Below are 23,283 nucleotides of genomic sequence, written 5' to 3' on the forward strand. Positions count from 1 at the left end.
CGATTAGATGCATCGCCTTAACCTTAAAAACAAAAAACTCTGTGATCATAGCTAGGCATGGTTATATAATTAGCATCTTATGATTTAATGTGTATATTTAGTGCTTTGGGACTCATGAACTACCAGCTGAGACCCAGATGTAGATGATTAAAACAAGAAAAGTAATGCACAAAAGTGCACTGTACAGGTATTAAATAAATAAGTCCTCTCCGAAGCCTCTCCGGGATCATGTAACTTTGGAAAAGTTCAGGGTTCTGGTGCCAAATGCCAGTAAATCAAAGCGCATGAAGGTCTGAACAGTAGCTTTTTATGCAGGCATATAATGAAGCACGCAAAATCTCCAATAACTCCAAGACGATACGTCAAAGTGCAGACATCATTACGTCTCGCAAGCCGCAGCAACGCATGCAAACTACTACAGATCACACATTTTATCAACTTATTATGAATGGGAACCAAGGCTAATATGCAATATTATATTATACATAACAGATTACAAAGCGTGACAACTGATTGGATACGCCTCTCGCTTTCAGTCTTCGCTTAACGTCTCCTAATGAAATGCCTTTGGATAGCGCGGGTGAATCACTGAAAATCAATCTTTCACTGTCACTCATTTGAGAAAGAGCAGCCGAACTGCATTTTCTCCATCACCACCCGTGCTGTGGTTATTTTGTTTTGATACATGGCAGGATGACCCTGGAGTGAATCGATCAATCGCGCGTCTGGTTGCTCAGAAGCTCTCTCTTTCTCTCTCTCTCTTCCTGCTGCTGGCATTAATGGTGAATGAGCCTCACTGAGACAAAAGCGGCACAAACACGGGCTTCCCCTGCCATCACATCCAACAACGGGGTCTAACACGCACCAGCACTCTGCATACATCTACGACACGAACACACGAGTGACACCACAGCAACTCCCAGACAGGGAATAACTGCGCTTCTGCATTAGATCAGCAACATTTTAGACCGAAATAGACGGGACAATGGCGCATTGTGACAGCGCTGAGATCAACTTTGGGGAAAAGAGACCTCTGATGTGCCAGCAAGAGATGCAGATGGCTGAAGACACATGCGGTCAGAAACACGCGGGCTTTATGTTCCCCCACCATGTCAAATTACATTTAATTCAGCAGGATGAGCAGAGACAGAAAGATTAAAAGAGCATCATATCGGCGATCGAGCGCCAAGAGCAAAGAGCCAAAGTCTGTCCTATACAGCGGAGTGAAGCTGAACCAAACATTGTGCAGCATACAACAGAAATCCAACCGATTACATTTAGGTAGCCTGAACCAGTACACTTCGTATGTATTTAGAAACATTTTAAATCTCTGTTACGCTGTTTCTTTTCTTTTTTTTTACAAAAATACTACAAACATTTAAGTACCTAAAAAGTAACTAAAATTACCATAAATGCAAAATATAATGAATTGAGGCACCAGTTCACTTAAATGATTAATAAAACTGCATGATTCATACAGAAGACATTCTATAAAAGCTTTATGAACCTAAACAAGTAACCATAGCAACCTAAAAAATAACCAAAACAACCTAAAACAAGTCTAAAGGAAACTGAATGAATAAATAAAATATAAAAGAGACCTATATATCTATATATAATTAAATATATCCATAGATAGATAGATGAGGTTATTATTATATACATTATTATTAATTCTACTAAAGCAGATTCATGAACCTTTGATCCGTTCGCTTAACAAACTACATTCAAATATTGCAATGCTTATTGTCTTACAGACTGAGACTAAAGGCAGTCACCTAAACTGCCATCAGAACAATGCATTCATCAATAAAACATTCAGAAATGCGTTAACAACCTGTGGAAATAAGGCTCTTGGATACACGCAACTTTACGCATCAACGCATTCGTGCCCAAACCACTCCGAATCTTTGAGGACACATGCATGACTTGTTACCTGCGTGACAGATGAGCCACAGCTGCGCGATGAACAGATGTGATTTGGCTGTGACCAGACGCATCGTCTTCAGGCTTTAAACGCGCTCGAGCTGAACGTGGAGGGAACGCTGGTCTGTTGAGAACGCAGTGGCAGCTATCGCAGTGGCGTTACAGCGGATCCATGTCAGTGCTTCGCGTACCCTGTTCGTCTTTCCCACGCTAAAGCTTCATTCACTGTAAGACCACAGCGCGCGAGAGGAGAGACGCTGCGTTCACGCGCCGCCCACAGGCTCCACCGTCTCGCGCGCAATCAATCACGGGTTTACCGACCGAATAACGGGACGTGCGCGGTCGTGAAACCCTGTTAGTGACGCCCCACACGATATTAAAAGTAAAGGTCGCGTTTTATAATATGCTTTGTGAGATGTAAAAAGCATGCGAGCTGTGTGTTTTTTTGGTGTGCATGCGCGTGCATTGCAGCGTACGTGGTTTGATGGGAAGCTGCCTGTTGACACCTGTTGGACCGATTGAAAAAAAAACAAGAGTTGTTCATGTTATGTTGTATATTTTCATGCGTTCCTCGTGCTTTATGTGGAGTTAATATCACTTGATTTCGAAATGAACGCAAATTCAATCTTTGCACAAATGGACGTTACTATTTTGACCGTTTCTCCAAAGTACTAGCAAGAAACTGGCAATTTATGCAGAAATATTTAAAGTAATATGAATCTATATGTGCACAATGTTGAGCTTACTTACTAAAAAAGTAATTAATTATTTTCTACTAATTACAATTACTGTGTGGTTTGATTACTGTACCAATTATTCTCTCTAAAAATGTATTTATTTATACCTATTAGTAATTACATTCTAATTTCCAAAGCAACCTCGATCATCTTAATAATATACGCCAAAAAAAAGATAATTCTCTTATTCTTTTAATTCTTTTAAAAGAAAAATCTAAAACTGCCCAAAGTACTTAAAGTTTACATTAAATACATACATGTTAACACTATAGATTTCATTGATACAATATTTAATGCAATTACATCAGAAGCAACTAATTAAATTACAGAAAAAATAAAAGTAATCCCTAACATTTTTAAGTAAAAAATTTTTACTAATTAATTACGCGGTACTACATGTATTGTTTTAACTGGTGATGCTGAATGTCGGGAACATCCTTCATTTGTATTCCATTTTTTATGAATATTTAATATTTGTAATCTTGTGCTTGTACCGAACCTCAGAGAAACACACTGTTTCTGCGCTCCCTGTTGTTATCCTTTCTGCTACATTTGCATAATTTATGCAGGGCACCTACTTCACTTGCTGGACTGCTTTTATAAGGGGGAGTTTGATACAGCTCCTTCAGCATTCAGAGAAGCCCATTGTACACGTCTGCGGTGCTCGGTTTAGACTCAACAAAACCTGTTGATGATGTGCTCGAGATACGCGCCCCTAGGGTCCTCCGGTTGAAAAATGCAAGCACCGACGCACCTTCGCAATCATTTCGAATACGATTGATTTCGAGAGAGCCCGGACTAATGTCAACAATGCTGCGTTGTGTTCGACTGGTAAACAGTACACATCCTTTATTCCCAAGTGCTCCGCCATTCAAGGCTCTTAAGAAAAACACTGACCCCGTGATGGAGATCCAAGCCTCGTCTTTTCAGAAAAAGCAGTGGCATTGTTAATTGGGAGCGCTTGGACGACAATAATACACTGGGAGGTGGACAAAAGCCACCAAAAGAGAGACTATGTGAAAGACGGAGGGTCAGCGAGAGGCAAAGCGGCACTGGGGATCGCGTCGGCCATACGAGCAATGAGGAAGAGGGCGTCAGCCAATCAGGATGTCCGGATTAGTTCCAGTGACTCGCAACACCCAGACAACTTTGACTTAATAGCATCTTTAGTTTCCGCCAGATGCATATAGAATCCATGATCAGCTTCAGTAAAAGAGACGGATCGAATCCCAACCCGAAAACAGGGTCCTCCCTTCACACGTGAGGATTGAGTTACTCCAGATAAGCATCTGTATTGTGAGAGAAAGAGCAGCTCGTTAGCAGCATTAGCATCATCACGTGACCTCAGGTTTCTTCTTGCTCGGCTGGGCTTTGCATTTATCCGGCTGGATCAAGCAGATGATTTGTCCACCGTTTGATATCAACAGTATCGACAAGCAGCTGTGCTGCTGCAGCTTCAATATTCCTGGCGTCCTGCCGCGCGCTGAGAATCGATGCTGATCACTACAGGGGGCGTTAGAATGAAAATCCCCCGGGGCTTATTTATCTGCTGAAGGTTCCATATCTGCATATCATGAACAGCCTTCTCAATTTGTGCATTATGCAACCAGAAAAATCAGTTTTAATACATATCACCAGTGGCGCACCGTGTTAAAAACTAGATTTGTGGAGCAAAGCTTGCTGATGCAATTCCAGTGTATTGTAGGATGTTGCTATATGGTTGCTATGCAGTTGCTAGGTGGCTACAAGGGAACTTTGGTGGCTGCTAGGGTGCTTTGTGGTTACTAGGGTGTATTGGTGGTTTCTAAGGTGGTATCAAGATGCTTTAGTAGTTGCCAGATCATTTCTAGGTGGTGACTAGTGTGTTTTGTGGGCACTAGGGTGCATTAGCGGCTGTTAACTTACTATTGGTGGTTTCCAGGGTGCTTTGTTGTTACTAGGGTGTGCTAGTGGTCGCTAAGACATTATTAGGTGGATAATGGGGTGCTTTGGTAATTGGTTTGTCATTGCTAGGTGGTTACTGGGGTGTATTAGTGGTTGTTAAAGTATTATTGGTGGTTACCAGGGCGCTTTGCTGTTACTAGGGTTGCTAAGACATCTTTAGGAGGTGCTCCGGTGGTTGCTTGGTCATTGCTGAATGGTTACTAGGGTACTTTATTGTTACTAGGGTGTATTGGTGGTTGCTAAGACATCTTTAGGAGGTGCTCCGGTGGTTGCTTGGCCATTGCTGAATGGTTACTAGGGTACTTTATTGTTACTAGGGTGTATTGGTGGTTGCTAAGACATCTTTAGGAGGTGCTCCGGTGGTTGCTTGGTCATTGCTGCATGGGTACTAGTGTTCTTTATGGTTGCTAGGGTGTATTTGGTACTTGCAAGATGGTTACTAGGGTGTATTAGTAGTGTTAAAATATTACTGGTTAGCAAGGCACTTTGCTGGTTGCTAGGGTGCGCTTGGGGTTGCTAAGACATTATTAGGTGGATAACAGGGTGCTTTGTGGTTCAAATCACTAAACTCAGCACAAAAACACTGAAAGACAGTTCTTCAAAAATATATTCTTTTTCTATCCAATGCCCAAGCATGAAACCTAAAAAAACACTGGACAAATAGCAGCATTTCTGCACTTTGTACACACCGCTGCGTCGCATGAAGCTTTATTCTGCAGGAACAGTGTGCTGATGAGCATCCCTGGGGTTTGATAAAAGCCATTCATGAAACGAACTCCATCCCTCACACAGCACACTATGGCATTGAAATAAATCTCTGAAATGTGACATCAGGCCTCCTTGAGTCTAAAAGAGAGAGAGGGGCCCAAAGGAAGAGCGCTGGGGGCTTTTCTTCTGACACAACACACCGTCCCTCACGGTCCCTCTCTCTGTCCCCTTCAGAGAGATGAAAAAGTGAAACACGGCAGACTCACACACTCGCCTAAAAGGAGAAGCACAGTGTGTGACTTCTAATCACACGAAAAAAAAAGCTAAACACACACACTGGCAAAAAGCTCCACCGTCCACATAACCCATAATCCCTCTGTCTGTGGCATCCAGAGGACATGTTTTTTAGTGAGGGGAAAGAAGAAATTAATTAATGCAGAAAAAAGGATTAATTATATTGACTTGACAATTTAGGAGTCTCACAACGCCAAGCAATTCCCTATAGTGTTATTTATTGCTATTTTAGTATTTTATTTATATTTTATTTTCATATAATTTGTTTTATTTTTTATATTATAAAATAAATTTTTATAATATTTTATTTTATAAAATTGTAATTTTATATTATATTGTGACAGATGCACTTTTATTATTATTATTATATAATTTCTATATTACCTTAATCTTTAATTAGAATTTGCATTTATTTGTATAGTTTCAGTTTTTTGTTTTCCCGTTATTTACATAAAGTGTAATAAATAAAAATAACTTTTTTTTTAAATTGTCATTGCTAGATTTTATTTGTATTTTTTTAGTTACGTTTCATTAAAAGCACAGATGCTTTGATGTACTTTTTCTAATTGGCATCCCAGCGGTGCATATGATTGTTCTGTTATTAATGAATGTTTGACATGTGATACAGTAAGTATGATGCTCACAAGCTGCAGCAGTTTGAAGTCAGGTCTTTATTTGGATGCTAATGTGATGATTTGCTGTGCGGGTCCCCAGGGCACACTTATTAAACTATTAAAACACGGCACATTACTCAGATCACTTTGATCGCTAATAGGTGCTGAAACTCAGATGCACGACTGCAACTTATGCCACATCTCAGTTCCTTAGCAACTGACAAAAAACAAACCAAACATCCCCACGCTGACCTATAATCACACACGCAGAGCATCAGATAAAAAAAAAATCAGCGCTTCAAAGTAAACACAAGTGAAGCACATCTCAGGCTGCTCAGGCTGGAGGATCTACCACTAGTGTACTCATCTTATTACTAGACGGCTACCAGGACGCCTTAGGGAATTGCTGTGGACTTATTAGGATGTTTGTAGTTGCTATGTGGCTACAAGTACACCAGTGGTTGTGAAAGCATCACTAGGTGGTTACCAGGGTGGTTTCCCTATTGCTACGTGGTTGCTAAGTGTTTACTAGAGTGTATTGGTGATTGCTAAGGCATTACTAGGTGGTTACCAAGACGCTTAGGTGGTTTTTTAGGAGGTGGTTAGGTGGTTACTAGGGTGTTTAGTATTTGTTATTTGGTTACTATGTGGTTTGCTAAGGAATAAAAAGGTTGTTGCCAGGATACTTTTGTGATTACTAGGGTGCTTTGTGGTTGTGAAGGTATCGCTAGAAGCTTACCAGGGTGTTTTATGGTTGCTACGTGGTTACCAGGGTGCTTTGTGGTTGCTAATTTTTGACCAGACTGTATTGTTGGTTGCTAAGGCATTAATAGGTGATTACTAGGATGCTTTTTTGGTTGCTACGGTGTTGCTATGTGGTTACTATGGTGTATTGGTGGATGCTAAGGCGTTACTAGGTGGTTATCCAGGGTGCTTTGGTGGTTGCTAGGGTGCGTTGGTGGTTGCTAAGACATTGTTAGGTTAATATGGCTTCACTAGGCTGTTGCCAGGGTGCTTTGGTGGTTGCTAGGGCATTGCCATGTGGTTACTAGGGCGCTTTGGTGGCTTGTGAATGATTACAGCAGTAAACATCTGCTCAGGTCAGAACCGACTGTTCTTGTAAACACGTTACATGGTCTCTAACAGTCTGATTATTTGATTCGACAGATTTTCATCTTTTTCACTGGAGTCCTCCGGGATCTGAAGGTCTGTTGTTGATTGCTTATTACAGAGGAAGAAAGCAATCTTTGAAACAGCTGAGGGTTTATCCGAGAGCTCAAATGTTTGTGCTCATCTTTCTCTTTAATATTCAGCACTGAACAATGGGTGCTCTCTGTCTCACTTCTTCACTCACATTCCCACACAATTAATTGCTGTTTGTTAATGGCTGCGATGAGTCACTGAGATCAGCTAAAACTCATTTCTATCTCAGTGATGGAGGACGGGATCAAAGGGATCAAAAGCCTAAGAAAAGGGTTCTTCCTTCAGTGGCAAGCATCTTGTTTTCCATCAATTTCTGTCTTCTTACATCCTTGAGTTTGGACTACTGTGGCATCAAGAGATATTTAATTAACTCCTGGAGCCAGGAGGTCCAGCATCGCAGACTAAAGTAAACTAAAGTAAACAACAAGAGCACATTTTCAAAAGTTTTCACACAATGGCCAGATATTACTTTTCTTTGCTACCATTTGTAAAAATTGTCAAATTAGCATCATGGGTAAAAACAAAAAATGTACAGATAGATTCGAATTTTAATTTACGTTTTAGCAATTTTATATGTAATATTTATATGTCTATTTTTTCAGTTTTAGTTAGTGCATTATTAAAATAAAATAGTTAAACTAAAACAATATTTATCTGAATAGTTTCTTATGTATTTTTTTCTAGTTTTAGTTATTTTAGTACATCAAACTACATTAAAATGATAACTTATTTTCATTATTTTAATACCTGCAAATATATTAAAACCATAATTTAAAGTAATAAACTGAACTGAAGTGGTTCGAGCGCCCCATCCAGCGGTCACTGAAAGAACTACATTTTACGCAACCGCTTGCGTCATCAAACGGCGACACGTTAAATTGCCTTACCTCCTACACGATGAACGCGTCCTTGGGGCTCTTTGCCCTTTTGAATATGACTTATTAACACTTATTCGTTTAATAACTATTACAGCAAGTACGCGAAGTGATGAACCGTCTTTGGTAAGCGATTAAAATAGTATTCTTTCACAGAGCTGCGCTGTGAGCTAAATAACATCGTGTGCTAAGTATAGATTTTATTCATTTAAGTAACATGTAAACACGTGATTTCTATTGCGGTTGTCGACAAACCTGCAGACAGACCGTGAAGAGATGAGCGCTCCTAACGCCAGCGAACGCAAAGCCTGCTGGGACGCCAGGGACGAGCTCTGGAGGTGTCTAGACGACCATCAAGACCAAACATCTGCCTGTGAGAAACACCAGCGAGAGATTGAAGCCAGGTGTCCTGCCCAGTGGGTCAGTCCGTAGTCCTGGCACCTGCTGTCATGCATGATTGAGACTTCCTGCAGCTTTGTGAATAGCTTATTTAAAAGTCTTTAAAACAACAAAAAAATTGATTTACAGGCTGCAAAATATCACTTTATTTGCCAATAGAAGAAAATATATCTCTATATGTCATTGCATTGCATCTTTGTGAAAATTAAGTTGCAATTTTGTACATTTAAATTATATTTAAGTGTAATATCACATAACATGCTGTGAATAAAAGTTATGTTGAAACGCGTTTACTGTAAAGTATGGTAAAAAATTTAAATGGAAAAAAATGTAATGCTTTAGAAAAATACACATCTTATTAATAATGTAATTCAGGATTTTATTATGTTTGGTAGGTTTTTAAAACATTATCAAAAACCCAGCTTTTTAATTTATTTTATAAAAATATTTCAACGTGACTAGGCTGTGCATTTTCACATTTTTAATAATATAATAATAAAATAATATATTATGTAGAATAATATATAACTGGCATTAAGGAAATAATTTTTGTAATTATTTGTGTGTAAAATAATATTTTATTGAAACTGTCTTAGTATTTTCCCCCTTTTTAAAGTGGTTAATGAAAAAAACAAATCAAATAAAAATAACTTAAATACAAACTACTATCTTTTTGATCTTTTCTTAGTTTTTATCAAGTTTTGTTAGCATCAGCATCTTTTATATATATATATATATATATATATATATATATATATATATATATATATAATAAACAACTGATCACTTTTCATGCAAGTGTCTCTAAGTCTTTTTTATTGTAGTAATATATTATCTACAAGAACAGCGTTTTAAAAATATAGTTTAGGATTTGAAGTGCACATTTAATACAGTCCTGCACGCCTTTTTAGAAATGTTCCGCTGAATTGATCAATGAATAAACTGAGTTTTGTGATTTGTTCGCAGGTGAAGTATTTCGCCAAGCGGAGGGACTTCTTAAAGTACAAGGAGAAACTCCAGAATGAGGGCTACGAGCCAACAGAAGGGGCCTCAAAATTATAGACGTAATATAAAATAAAAGGCTGGACTCTGTGTGGAGCTTCGGCGTGATGTGTCTGAAAAGCAAAATAAACGAATGACCCAAAAATACAGTGTTTTATTATGTTTTCAGAGACGTCAGGTGAAAGAAACGGATCACAGAACATATTACAACGATTCTCTGCCGACGGTAACAAAATGTTAGTTTGCTGTATGTACAACGGTCAGCGGTTTACGATTTCGAAACGATCTTCCACAACCAAGATGTTAGATACTAAGCAGCGCCTTTCGTCCGATGCGCGACCTCCCTCGAACCTCTCCGGTAAACCGCGCGAATGCGTCGCCGCATTTGTTAGACGTCGGGAAAATAAAAGCGTTCGCACAAACATCGCCGATTGTGTTTTGCAGGCACGTAAACTCCGGAGAGACGTTAAGCTACATCTAATGCTTTGATATATAGAATGGTTTCCGCCGGTCGCGCTGTTCGTTCGGTCCCGGTGAGCAGTTCTGCATCCTCCAACGGACGTCCTCGTACTCCACGGATGTAAAAAAAAAAAATAAGGCCTTAATCGCGTGTATGTGCCTCCTTCGGTGCATGCGCAGTGTCCTCGAGCAAACGCAGCTACAAGCTGCCCGTGACGTTGGGCATCAGCGCCCAGCCGGGAAACTCGCTCAGGTGGAAGAGCGGCTCGCCCCACGTCATGATGGCCAGCATCACCACGAAAACCCCGATCAGATTCACTCCAAAACCAGCCTTCACCTGAAACACATCAGCAGGCATCGTCACACACCAACAATACTGGAAATGCGAATACCGTGTAAGTCCCTAGGAAGTGAGATCAGTAAATATAAGCATTGAAACGGTATCAAAAAAATATTTTCTATTTCTTTCAGCATTTTTTTTTTTGGTTTGCATGTTCACAAAATACACACGTTTTAATATAATATAATTTTTAGATTATAGATTTGGGTAAAAATAAGTTTATCTTGAAAAATAATGAAATATTTAATACAATTTTCCCCTTTTAGCTGATGCAGATTTTAGTAGTTTTTCAAAACACGTTGTCAAAAGCCAGCTATTTATTTTATTGTATTTCTTTTAACGTGAATTGCCGTTTTTGCCCTGTATTTTTCCACAATATAAATGTCATAACATGTAATATGGTAAAATATTAAATTTTTTAATTATCATTAAAACTTAAAGTATATTTGTAAATAATTGCAATCAAATATTTTCTCATTTTAGATGATATAGATTTTGTTTTAAAATAAAAAAACCTTTTTTCAAAACACAATTTATATATTGCTTATTTATTCATTTTACCGCTCCGTGTTTCTAATATAATAAATTATATTTTATTTAAGAGAAAAAAAGAGCAAAAAATAAAATAAAATAAAAATGAATACATAAATAAATAAAAGTTAAAAAAAAAAAAAAAAGTCTTTTCAAGACAAGCTACTGTCTCAGATTTTTTTTTCCTATTCATTTTTGATCAAGTTGTGTAATATTTATTAGCATAAAATATCATCTGTGTTAAAATGGCATTGAAACGAACAATGATTTCATTCAATTATTCTTTTAAGGGAGCATCTTGTAGTTTTTCCATATTAAAACCACATGCAAGCTGGACTCCTAATTAATCCTAGCCCTGTCACCTTTCTGAAGACCTAATGGTGTGCTGAAATATAGTTGATAGTTAATTCAATTAGCACAAGGTATTTCTTGAACTGCATTGTTTGTTTGAAATCATGAGCAAATGTACTTTTGGAAGCGGACCAGGCGCCTGTTTCACCCTTAGCGCGCTTAAGAAAAACAAAATGTCCCGGTGTTCCCGGCGCAGCTGTGAGACGGGACAGGCCTGATGTAACAGGCTAATGTTGAGTCGTACCATGTCACTGATCTGCACGTGTCCGTAGCTGAAGACGATGGCGTTCGGCGGGTTTCCGACCGGCAGCATGACGCCGAAGGACACACACATGGTGGCGGGGATGAGTGTGTGCAGAGGGTTGATGTGCAGCGTCTCAGACTGAGAGACAAGGGAGACAATAATGATAACAATAACACCTCCATCTGTGTGTGTGTGTGTGTGTCTGCTGTTTATCATGTCATGGGGACCGAATGTCCCCAAGAGGAGAATAAGTACATTTTTAGGAAATCATGCAGATTGAAGTTTTTTTTTACACGATCTATATGGGTAATAGGATAGAAAATATGGTTTGTACAATATTAAACAACCTGGTCTTGTGAAAACATGTAGCTCTGTGCACTTTTTGCGCAACGTAGTTTTTACTGTACGTTTCCACTAAGTGGAGCTGAGACACAGGTTCAACATCAGCTTCCTTTCACACAGGTTTGAACTGTTTTGTTGAAGAGGATTCGAAGCAGAGCTCCTCGACTCTCAAGAACATCTCTGTACTCTGTACTCTAAAGCTGTGTGTGTGTGTGTGTCGGCTGACCAGGGCTGAGAGGATGGGCAGGAACACAGTGAGCGTAGCAGGGTTGCTGGCGAACTCGGTGTCGGCGGACACCAGGAGACAGGCCAGCAGCGTCACGGCCCACGGAGGAAGACCGCTCATCGGCTCCAGCTGCCGGCCGATCCACATGGACAGACCCGACACCTGAGCGCAGACACGACACCAACATTACATGTTTTTCCATTTAAAATGTTTTCATATTTTGCCATACTTTACAGTAAACTCGTTTCAACATAACTTACAATTTTATTCACAGCATGTTATGTGACATTACACTTAAATATAATTTAAATGTACAAAATTGCAACTTAATGTACACAAAGATGCAATGCAATGACATATAGAGATACATTTTCTTCTATTGGCAAATAAAGTGATAAATGTACAATCTTTTTGTGTGTAAATCAATTTTTGTTGTTGTTTTAAAGACTTTTAAGAGTTCTGATGTAATGCGATCACGCTCCTTAACTGCGATTATTAAAAATCGTACTAGTTGCGTGATGTTTTTATGCAGTGGAATTAATAAATATCCAGTGTTTTCCAATGTTAACTTTGCAAAGAGTGTTCGGGTTGCATTGCGCTGTGATATCAAAATAGAATTATAAATAAAAATAAACGTTGCGTTAAAGATCATGTTGAACTGAAATGAATAAAGTGAGACTATAGAAACTGAGCTTGACAGTATTTTTATAAAAAGTAACCACATTTTGGATACAAATTAGGATAATGTCCAACAAATATTACCGTCATATATATATATATATATATATATATATATATATATTTGTGCAGTCAAACAAGAATTAGTGTTTTTAATGACCTTGCAGCCAGCAGCCAGCGCATATCCTCCTCCAACCAGAATAACAATCTCCCACGGCATCAGTCTCTGGAAGTCCTTCCACGTGATCATCGGAGCCAGAGGATCCTCTTCCTCCTCCTCGTCTTCATCACCTGCACAGAGAAGAGGGTCAGCGGGGTGTCGGAGCGTCCTCCGTGTCCCGGAGCCCGCCGAAGAGCCTGCGGGGATCTGACCTTTGCTCTCGCTGGAGAACGCAGATGGCCAGGGCTTTCGAGCCGGGATGAGGAAGAGGAGGAATCCCAGCAGCACCGACACCGTGGCATCAGTCCTGTAGCCCTTCCTGCGGGACGCATTGTTATTATTATTATAATGTGTGTGCATGTGTTTTAGAAAAAGGGTTAAAGCGAGAGGTTCGTGTACTTTTCGAACAGCGACGTCCAGCCGGGGACAAAGCCCGGCTCCCTGGTGAACCAAAGCACGGTCATCAGGACGAAGAAGATGCCCGTCACCACTTCAGGATAGCTGCGCAGCGGACAAATCAACATCAAAATACAGTCTCAATGAAAACGCGAATCGGTTTCCGAACCCGACGTTTCTCGTACCTGATGGGGCCGAGTTTTTGGTACTCCTCATGGATGCGCTTCTCCGAGAGGATTTCTCGCCTGGTTTTGCGTTTCTTGCTGAGAGAGCAAGTCTCTCTGAAACTGCGAGGAGGTAACAGCGCGAGTTTAGCGAGACGACGAAATCATTTCAAGACCAAAGCGTCTGTTTTGTCTTACTTGCATCCCAGGAAGAGAAAGTGCAGCCAGATCCAGGTGAGCAGCAGCATGATCAGAGCGATGGGCAGACTGAAGATGAACCACGTGCCAAAGTTGATGACTTTAGCTTCAGGGTAACGACTGAAACAGACGGTTCATAGCAGAGCTCAGAAAAAAACACTTGGATACGTGGATGAATCAGATTTAGATACTAACTACTAACTGAAACATTCATTTAGTTTGTATAGATTAAAAAATCAGTGCATTATTACATCAATACACGTCAAATGTATATAAAAAAAAAATATTTTATTATGTTTTATTACTTATATTAAATGATATTATAAATATTTATATAAAATAATAAATAAATAAATGAATAAAAAAATATAAATATGATTAAAATCTAAACAGGTATATAAATTTGTAGATATTTTACATTATTTAAATAAAAAAATATGAAAAATTCTTTTGGCTGATTGTAACAATATTTTTTTACAGTGTTTGTATAATTAAAATGATTTTTAAAGACGAAATGCATTTTATTCTATTATAGTATCCGTATATAATAAATAAAAAAATAAACATTACAATTCATATTTATATTAGAATAAATACTAAATTAAATATATTAAATATATAATTAATAACATAGTTTATTTTACAATAAATATGAAGTAATGTTAAATTAAAAATTGTATTAAATAAAAGCATTGAAATGTAAATACATTTAAATATAAAAAATAATAAAATAAAAAATAGATTAAAAAATGACTTTTTCTTTCAGCTGACGTCACCAGTATTTTTAACATGACAAGAAAAGGCTATTGTTTTTGCATTCCCAATGTATAAAAGTGTATATATAAGAGTGTTTCTGGTTAATATTTACCAAAAAAATGCTTCGCTCTGAAACATGTCACATTATGGAAGTGAAATGGGTTATGAATGCGGTTACATGTTGAATTTGACACAGTCGTTAAAAACTTGATTTTTATACATAAATAACACGAAAGCTCAATCTCAGCTCAGCGCCCTGCGTTCGGGGTCAGATCGATTCCAGTGTGGAAGAAAAGGACAAGGTTCTGTTTGCACAGCGTTCAAGAAGAACCTGGAGAAGATACCGAAGATACCAAGTTCTCGCTGACCCATTTTAAGCCAATTAGCGCTTCCCATTGATTACTTCTGGAACGATATCAGCACAGACTACAACAGCTGTGAAAGGATGAAAGGAGCGTCAATACAAACCCCCCCTGACCTACTAAATGCCCAGCTTTTCACCGTAATTTATATCTTTACATCAGTCAAACCGGGTCATAGCATACAGTCACCTTTGCCCAAGAAAAGTTGCACAAAGGAAAGGGTTATTTTTCCGCGCTTAGCGTCAGGAAATGAGATTGAGCGGATTGAAACGGGCGCTTAAACAAATCCCGGCGCGTTCTGAAAGCGGCTCTTATACTTGTTGAATTGCTCGGCGAAGATGAGGTTGGTGGAGGTGCCGGTGATGGTGATGAGGCCTCCGATGGTGGCTGCGTACGTGATGCTCAGAGACAGGCACTTGCAGATCATGTGGTCCCTCTTGGTGGGGTACAGCGAGTCCCGCCGGATCTTGGGCTTCTTGGCCGGAGCGGGGATGCTGATCGGAGCCTTGTTCGGGAACAAACGGGATAAAGGGTTTCAGAAAGACGGAAGAAGCAGACTGCGCCGAGACGTTGTCGGCTAGCGGAGGGGCTCACCTCAGGCAGATATCCGTTCGAATCTTTACAAAACTCTGGACCGAAACCAGGCTTTAATGTCAGACCGTTCAACTCCTACGGAGTATAAAAAAAAAAACTATTTAAACAAATGGACTTAACTTACAACAAAAGTCATGTTCTGTATTGATATATGTGTGTTTAGTTTGTTTATTTATGGGGTTTTTTGGTTACAAAGTGTATATAGACAAAAAAATTTACTAAAGTGTATTATACTCGGAATATATACCTGGCATCTTAAAGGAACAGTTCACCCAAAAATAATTCTGTCCTCATTTAGGCCCTCGAGTAGTCCCAAACCTGTATGAATATGTTTGTTCTCAAAACAATAGGGTCACCACTGACTCCCATAGTAAACTTTTTTCAAAATATCTCCCTTTGTGTATGTGTCTCCCTTGTTTTGGGGCGTACTGTTCCTTTAAGAAAGGAGAGTTTTTAACAGCTTGAGTTACACATCAGAAACATCTTAGGGTGGCAAGGAAATGCATTGCTGTATTTATTTAGAAATATTTTTGATAATATTTGGATACATGTTTACTGGGATTAAAGCGGTGTGACTCGGTAAATGTTTTATAAAGGCTAATAATAGCTGAATAAAAACAGAAGAATCATGATGAGTTCATAACATATATTTGTGTGCATATATACATGCACATTCACTGATCTAAAAAAAATCTACCGTATATTATATTTTATGACAGTAAATATTGTTTTACTAATATCATTTTTGCTCATATTTATTATTATATTGTTTTCTGTTAATTTTTGGTATTTTTATTAGTTTTTCTTTAAATATATATTTTCATTTAATTGCAATTATTTTAATGCATCAAAATAAACCTAATGAAAACAGTCGCTTTGGCAATTAAATTTTTTATATATATTATTTTATTTCAGTTAAGGTTTATTTTATTTAATGTAAAACTGTTTAAAATGCTTTAGTTTTAGTAAACTACAATAAGCCATATAAGAAATGTATCTATCTATATATATAACATTTTAGTCGTTTTTTTTTTCAGTTGTTTTAACCATAATCCTCCTTATCTTCTTATTTATTGATAAACAATAAGATCGCGTCTTACCTCACTCAGCATACAGACGTGATGTTTTTCGCTGCAAAAAACAAAGAGAAATTGCTATTAATAGGCTTGCTGAAGAGATGTCATTTAATATCGACCGTATCTTACTTGTGCTTGCGGTCCAGCAGCTCAAGGTGATTCTTGCTCGATTCTTGGTTTTCCTCTTTGTCTGTCGAAGAGCAAAAAACGTTCAAAAAGAGAGCTAATGCTAAGCAGGCAGCATGCAGAGCTTCTGAGAGGCCCGCTCTGTCTCACCGCTGTCCTCGTCCTGCGTGTCCACGGTCAGCGAGTCCTCGAGCGAGTCCGCGATGCCGGTGCAGATGAGCTGCTGGAGAACGGCTTCAGCGATGGGCATCACCATGGCCGTGGTGGAGGTGTTGCTCAGCCACATGGAGAGGAACACCGTGCAACACATGAAGCCCAACACAAGCCTGCAACACAACAGAGCACAGCGGCTCATGAAGCCCATCTACGGCAGTGTGTGTGTGTGTGTGTGTGTGTGATCAAACGGCTGAACGCTTACATGCCAGGTTTGGCCCCGGCGATCATGACCATGCGTAGAGCGATGCGTTTATGCAGGTTCCACTTTTCAATGGAGGCGGCCAGACAGATCACCCCCATCAGCAACAGAGTGGTGTCCTTAAAATACTCCGAGGCCACCTGAAAACACAGTTAAAACACAGTTACTTCTCACTTCTCACAACTTCTGTGATATATATATATATATATATATATATATATATATATATATATATATATATTTTTTTTTTTTTTTTTTTTTTTTTTTTTGTGTATTTATTTATTTAATATGATAAATGTGTATATACTGTATATATTTATTATGTATAAATAAATGCAAAAACATGCATCCATATATTTACAAAAATATGTTGAAATATAAAAAATATATGATGAAATATATTTATATATAATATAAAATATAATAATGCGAAAATGTATAATAGTGAAAAGATAAATGTATAAACATTTTCAAAATATATACTGTATGTGTGTGTATTTATATAGACATAATTATTGTACAAAGTACATATACATTATTTATATAAACAAAAGCTTATTTTGAATATGATTAATCATTTGAGAGTAATAATATTATATTATATATATATATTAAAATCATAGATATATATTTTAATAACATTCTAATCATGACAAGAAACATTTTAACAATTCTTAGCAGTGCATATTACTAAAGAAAAATAAAGTTTTAATATATTTACAGTAGGATTTACAATTTGACTAAATATCTTCATGATTTTTACTAAATGATTTTTGACATAAAAGAAAAATCTTTTTCCTATAAAATGTATTTTTGGCAATATATATTGCTATATATATTGGTGCAGTTTTTTCCTTTTTTTTGTATGTTTGTTTTGCATTTTTGATACTGCCCAATAGTAAAAAATTAAAAATATTCCAAGTAAAAATAACTGTTTTCCAACTGAATAGATTTTAAAATGTACGCAAAGCCGAATTTCGCTAAAGTAACGTGACGTGAACAAACATATACAAAACCACGCAAACATATATATTTATCTCCAACCCAAAATCCCTTCAATCAGCAAAAAAAGATTACGTAAAAAGGAGAATACTTGCCAAACACGATTACAGTATTTAAGATAACAGCTCGCTTTGTCGAGTTTGTCAATGGGATTTAGTCACATGATGCAGCATTTTCTTTTACATAATATCTTGGCAGTTTACAGGCCGGAGCAAATGAACGATCAGCAAAAGCTCGACCGAACTAAAACGCTGACATTATCGCCCGTAGACGCCTCATACCATGAAACTCGAGGTCAGATATTTACCCCAGAAAACAGACCCGCTGTTTATGTGAGTTAAACATCGAACCTGCAGTGTTCCACTTCTCTCCTTCTGCACAGAGAGGATCTCTCACCTCGCTGGACTTGAGGACCCCGAACAGCGGGTAGAGGAAGGCCGGGACGAGCGCGGCGGCTCCCAGCGGGACAGCTTCAGAGACCCAGTACACCGCCGTCACGATCAGGACGTACGCACACGACGACTCCTGCACACACAACATCAGCACATACATAATGCCTATACACATCACTATATATATATATATATATATATATATATATATATAATCTTCTTTCATTTATTTACAATTGCATTTTAACCACATGCTGACTTTCAATAGTAAATTTGTGTTGCATGCGTTATGCATCACACACATCATTTGTGTACAGAAATGCAATATTGCAATATATAATGGTGAAATGTAATATTATAATTTAATAATATCTAATTTAATAATTGAATATTGTGAAATAATATTTATTATATTTTTCACGGTGTACACGTTCACATGGTGTTATTTTATGTATTTACAATTTGCAATATATAGAGACAAACACAATATATGAAATATAATAGTTATATATTATACCAGTTTTTCACCATAAATTTTACAGAATTGTGTAAACAAACTTTTATTTTGGATGTGATTAATCTTTATTAATCAATTGACAGCAATGGGAATATATATATATATATATATATATATATATATATATATATATATATATATATATATATATATATATATATTCCCAGTTCTAGAGTTCATTTTTAAAAATATATGTGTGTGTGTGTGTGTGTGTGTGTGTTAAAGTCTGAGTCAGCATGCTTTTTGTACTGTCTGAACTGTTTTATATTATGTGTCCATCTAAGAAACAGTAATAAAATCTCTGATTGAGAGCTGACTGAATGGACATCTACAAATACAGTATAAACAGAAGATCTGAAGCGCAGGAGAGAAGCATTACTTGAACCAAATCATGACTCTAATTATAAGCAAAACAGCAGGAAAGCATGTGCGTGGGTTCGCAAATCAGGACCAAAAATCCAAATCCGGTTTGCCCTGCCAAATATTTGGACCTGGGTGCACAACACTTCACGTGGGTCCAGCGAACAACAAACACAAATATGAATCACCTCGGCCGTGTGAAGTCTGCATGTGGAGATTAGGCTGAACCAGCATTTGTCAGGCCCCTCATATTTCATAATTAATCAGGTTTTATAACAGGCAGAGCCAAGCAAAGTTAATACTCGTTCACACGTTCCAGACATTATAAATACATCAGGCTAAAGAGGAGGCGCTGACGTTTTATAATTATTGATAGAAATACGCCCAATAGATATTAAATATTACATAAGGGCTATATTCATTTTGCATCTGATGTGTTTCTTTAGTGTTTATTTCTTCCTACACTGAAAAACACTGGCAGTCAGAAATTGGAAATACATTTCGCCAATAAATAATGAATAAAAATACAAAGGAGTGAGACTGCAAACAAAAAAGACTTGCATTTTCTTGTACAATCTATTTCAATAACGTCAAAACAATAAATCATTTTATATCGCGTTTCATTGTAACATTTTGCAATAATGTTCCATTTGTTTACGTAACATTACTAAGTTAGTTCAAATGAAATATTAATGAAAAATGCAATATTAAATATTTGCATACACTAATTCTAACATAATAAATATATTCAAATCAAAAGTTTTACCTGCTAATATTATTTAATAGACCTACCGATGAACAACTGCACTTTAACCAATGTTAACAATACTGTAAAAAAAATCACTGTCATTTTTTAATAAAATAAAAAAAGAGTAGTATATTTTCCCCAAAAGAAAAATACGTTTTCATATTTTCTAATTCCAAATTGCTTGTTTAATTTAATGTATTGCTTGTAATTATCTGTGTATTATCTTTACGGAGTGAAAATGATTTCTACACTAACTTTTGTATGCATATTTCTACGTCATTAACTTCCACAGCAACATTTCAGTGCACTGAAGGCATTACTAATGCTGACCAATAAGACCTTAGATTATCATTCAGTATGATTTAGCACGAGCTCTTGTCTCTGTTTTCGGCCTTTCCTCTGTCTCCCAGCAGTCCTTTCGAAGCTGATTATCCCTCAGCGTGCTCTTGTGTTCATAAACTCTCATTAGCGCCCAAAGGCCATCAGTTATGTGGCACACCGCAGATTAAGGCTCCGTTGGCACATTGCTTTTGTTCTGCTCTAATCTCGTCATTGCTCAAGAAACCCGGGCCGATTTCTCTTAGAAGGTCCGATGGGGCGCTGACGGTAAAGGAAACTGATGATTTCCTCTAATTGATCATTAGATGGCTAGGCGTCGAGCAACATTGTTTGGAAAAGCATTGAAAGGATCCTCTGCTGCTCGGAGCTTCCCCCCCGCAGGGCTTTGGTTGCATGATTGTTTTGTGTGAGATGGGATTAGTCCACCCTTTATTTCTGACTCTTGATGAAAAGTGCTATCAGAGACAGATAAGCAAACCCGTGCGAGTGATCTAATCTTCTGAACATGTTTTGGGTTTGCAAAAAAAAGCTGTCGGGGCAGAAGATAACGGCGTTTCCTGTTTCCACATTTGCCTGCATTGACTTCTGCTGTTTAGATCGATCTGAATCACGGGTCTGATCACATTATAATGTGTGAGCTTTGGGATTTTATTTTCAGAAGTGGGGTAAATAAATATTAGCAGTCGCGAGCATTACGTTCTACTTGCCGTCATTTTATTTAATTATTAGCATTTTTGTTAGGTTATTTTTATTGACGCATAAGTGCGTTACTTTGATGCTTATTTATTCATTCATTCATTCATTTAATTAGTTTAATTATTTAAATATAAAAGATGTATTATAAATGCAACTAATCCATGCGATTAATTAATTAATATGACGTCATTATACCACACATTTTTCAAAAGTAGTTTTATTTAAAACTATTATAATAATACTATTACTATATTATATAGTGCTGTCGCAACCGTGTCATCCTCATCTATTAAATATATTGTGATGACAATAGTTTTTTTGTTTTTTGGGGGGTATGCATCGCCAAAACCGTGTAGGTTTACTCCCAGAACTAGTTGATTTTACTACAAATAAACGCTCCGAATTGTATTTGAAAATAAAGAAGAAAAAAACAGAAATCTAAGTCTTTAAGCGGTTTGTTCTCGTAATCTCATTTTGCGTAAGAATGGCGCGCGCGCGCGGTAGAAACACGCAATTCACTAAAACTTTTTTTTTTTTTTTTTTTTTTGGAGCATTCAAGATGGCGTCTCCGGTCAGATAAGCGCAACGCCTCTCTGCGGGCTTTGCTGATGTTGGACTGAATCTGAGATCCCAGTTGCTACGCAAACAAACAACATCTGTAAAACCTGCAGATGTTTCAAACAAACAATTGCCATCAGAACATCAGCGCGCATGAGCGTCACGGCACGGTCGCGCGACGCGCTCTAAAAGCGCACCTGGATCGCGACCAATTAGGTGACAGGTCGCGGGAGGCAACGATCAATTCATAATTAGCCATATCACGGTTATCACGTTAAAGCCATTACGCGGTTTAACCTACCTGTCTGCCCCTAAACGGCACCGTATTTATGTTTGCGCACACTTTATACAGATTATTTGTGTAATAAAGTGATCAAAATCTACATAAAACCACGTAAAGGCTGATCAACTTTAAATCAAACGCATTTAAACGCACCGTGCGGCGCTCGTGCCCAAAGGCAAGCAGCGCGTAAAAGCGCGCGCAGTGTGCGCTCGTGGAAATGACTGAGGCTCTACTTACACTGCACGGGTGGATGAGAGGCAGAGGCAGCAGCGATAAAGGAATCATCACCACGAGAATGAGTTTCCTAGCCGTCCATATTTTTTTGATCAAGTCCATTCTGGCACCTTCCAGCCTCATGGGAGAACGCTTTGTTCACTTCAGCTCTGAGAAGTCCAAGAAGTTGTCTTCGAGAAGTTTGCTTTACTCCCCCTTCAGCTTTTTTTTAATGACTTTTGTATTAACTTCTTCTTGTCAGGTTTCCCTTTCCGTGCGTTTTACGCGCTTCGCGTCTTCTCGGGAGAGTTTGCATGAACTGAGAGCGCAGTTTTTCTCTTTGGTTCCTGTTTGAATGAGGCTGTAGTCCTTCTAGTCCATCCAGGAGTGACCGCAGGCCCTCTTATAGGATTTCAGGGTGTATTGATGAAAAGGACACCGGTGGCTCTTTTGCGTCTCCACCTGTAAATGCGTCTATTTCTGATTCGCCATGCTTTCTTATTCATCTATTTATTTGTTTGTTTATACTGCAAAATGTCACCAGTCGCGCGTAAGCGTGCACGAACCGTCCTCTTGATGAACTTATTTTCCGCGTGCGCTATAAACCCTCGCCTAAGATGAAGGTGAAATGTATGAGTACGCGGTAAAGCTAATTTTTACTTTAATCTAGCCGTATCTCCTCCCAGTTTGAGCCGGACCAATCAGAGGTGAATGAGTGGAGTTATGAATGGACGTGGGGTCGAGGGGTCGAGATGCTCGCGAGCCAAATTGAACCGTTTAGATGCAACGGCGTCGGTTTCTCAGAATAAACCCAACGGAGATCAGAGAACGCGCTGCTGAGACTGTCAGGAATCAAAGAGCAGAGGATCGAAAGATCACATTAAACCCACAGCCTATATCATGGCACTGTTTTATTTTTTTTTATTTTAGCATGATAGTGCTGACTGTGCCAACTACAATCAACAGGACTATGAACAAACGTTACGCGCATCTTTACGACGCGCGCCCTGACGCGCAGTATTGGAGTTCACGGGTGCGCTTCCCAGAAAGAAAGA

General features: G+C 38.1%; 3 protein-coding genes across 10 annotated transcripts in view; 1 reads left to right on the forward strand and 2 right to left on the reverse strand.

Annotated features, from left to right (window-relative positions):
* The window catches only part of ptprz1b (protein tyrosine phosphatase receptor type Z1b), a 33,472-nt gene extending 31,260 nt beyond the window's left edge, over window positions 1-2,212 (reverse strand). For 4 of the 8 annotated variants that reach the window (XM_043236817.1, XM_043236816.1, XM_043236822.1 and 1 more), the window contains exon 1: window positions 1,937-2,211. In XM_043236817.1, the coding sequence (XP_043092752.1) occupies window positions 1,937-2,000 (64 nt within the window). In that variant the 5' untranslated portion in view covers window positions 2,001-2,211. Of the gene's footprint in view, window positions 1-1,936 lie in introns of all 8 variants that reach the window. The other 4 variants (XM_043236819.1, XM_043236818.1, XM_043236815.1 and 1 more) reach the window with 2 other exon arrangements.
* A 6,054-nt stretch (window positions 2,213-8,266) lies between these two features.
* Window positions 8,267-9,847, forward strand: LOC122342419 (cytochrome c oxidase assembly factor 6 homolog). Its single transcript, XM_043236190.1, has 3 exons — window positions 8,267-8,427; window positions 8,563-8,721; window positions 9,667-9,847. The coding sequence occupies exons 2-3, from the start codon at window positions 8,578-8,580 to the stop codon at window positions 9,760-9,762; spliced, it is 240 nt and encodes a 79-aa protein (XP_043092125.1). The 5' UTR covers window positions 8,267-8,427; window positions 8,563-8,577; the 3' UTR covers window positions 9,763-9,847.
* slc13a4 (solute carrier family 13 member 4) lies at window positions 9,837-22,845 on the reverse strand. Its single transcript, XM_043236189.1, has 16 exons — window positions 22,253-22,845; window positions 18,519-18,647; window positions 17,124-17,260; window positions 16,856-17,031; window positions 16,709-16,769; window positions 16,604-16,634; window positions 15,504-15,578; window positions 15,227-15,414; window positions 13,792-13,911; window positions 13,615-13,716; window positions 13,433-13,534; window positions 13,246-13,352; window positions 13,034-13,164; window positions 12,196-12,357; window positions 11,628-11,765; window positions 9,837-10,498 (listed from the first exon to the last, which is right to left on the reverse strand). The coding sequence occupies exons 1-16, from the start codon at window positions 22,370-22,372 to the stop codon at window positions 10,361-10,363; spliced, it is 1,917 nt and encodes a 638-aa protein (XP_043092124.1). The 5' UTR covers window positions 22,373-22,845; the 3' UTR covers window positions 9,837-10,360.
* Window positions 22,846-23,283: the final 438 nt, after the last annotated feature.

This window comes from Puntigrus tetrazona, chromosome 4 (genome assembly GCF_018831695.1).
Source record: "Puntigrus tetrazona isolate hp1 chromosome 4, ASM1883169v1, whole genome shotgun sequence".
Taxonomy (NCBI): domain Eukaryota; kingdom Metazoa; phylum Chordata; class Actinopteri; order Cypriniformes; family Cyprinidae; genus Puntigrus; species Puntigrus tetrazona.

Coding starts and splice junctions, on each gene's coding strand:
- LOC122342419 (XM_043236190.1), top strand. CDS start 8,578: ATGAGCGCTCCTAACGCCAGCGAACGCAAAGCCTGCTGGGACGCCAGG. Junction 8,722..9,666: donor CCAGGTGTCCTGCCCAGTGG/GTCAGTCCGTAG, acceptor ATTTGTTCGCAG/GTGAAGTATTTCGCCAAGCG.
- slc13a4 (XM_043236189.1), bottom strand. CDS start 22,372: ATGAGGCTGGAAGGTGCCAGAATGGACTTGATCAAAAAAATATGGACG. Junction 12,358..13,033: donor CGCTGGCTGCTGGCTGCAAG/GTCATTAAAAAC, acceptor GTCTGCGCTCAG/GTGTCGGGTCTGTCCATGTG. Junction 11,766..12,195: donor TGCCCATCCTCTCAGCCCTG/GTCAGCCGACAC, acceptor CTTGTCTCTCAG/TCTGAGACGCTGCACATCAA.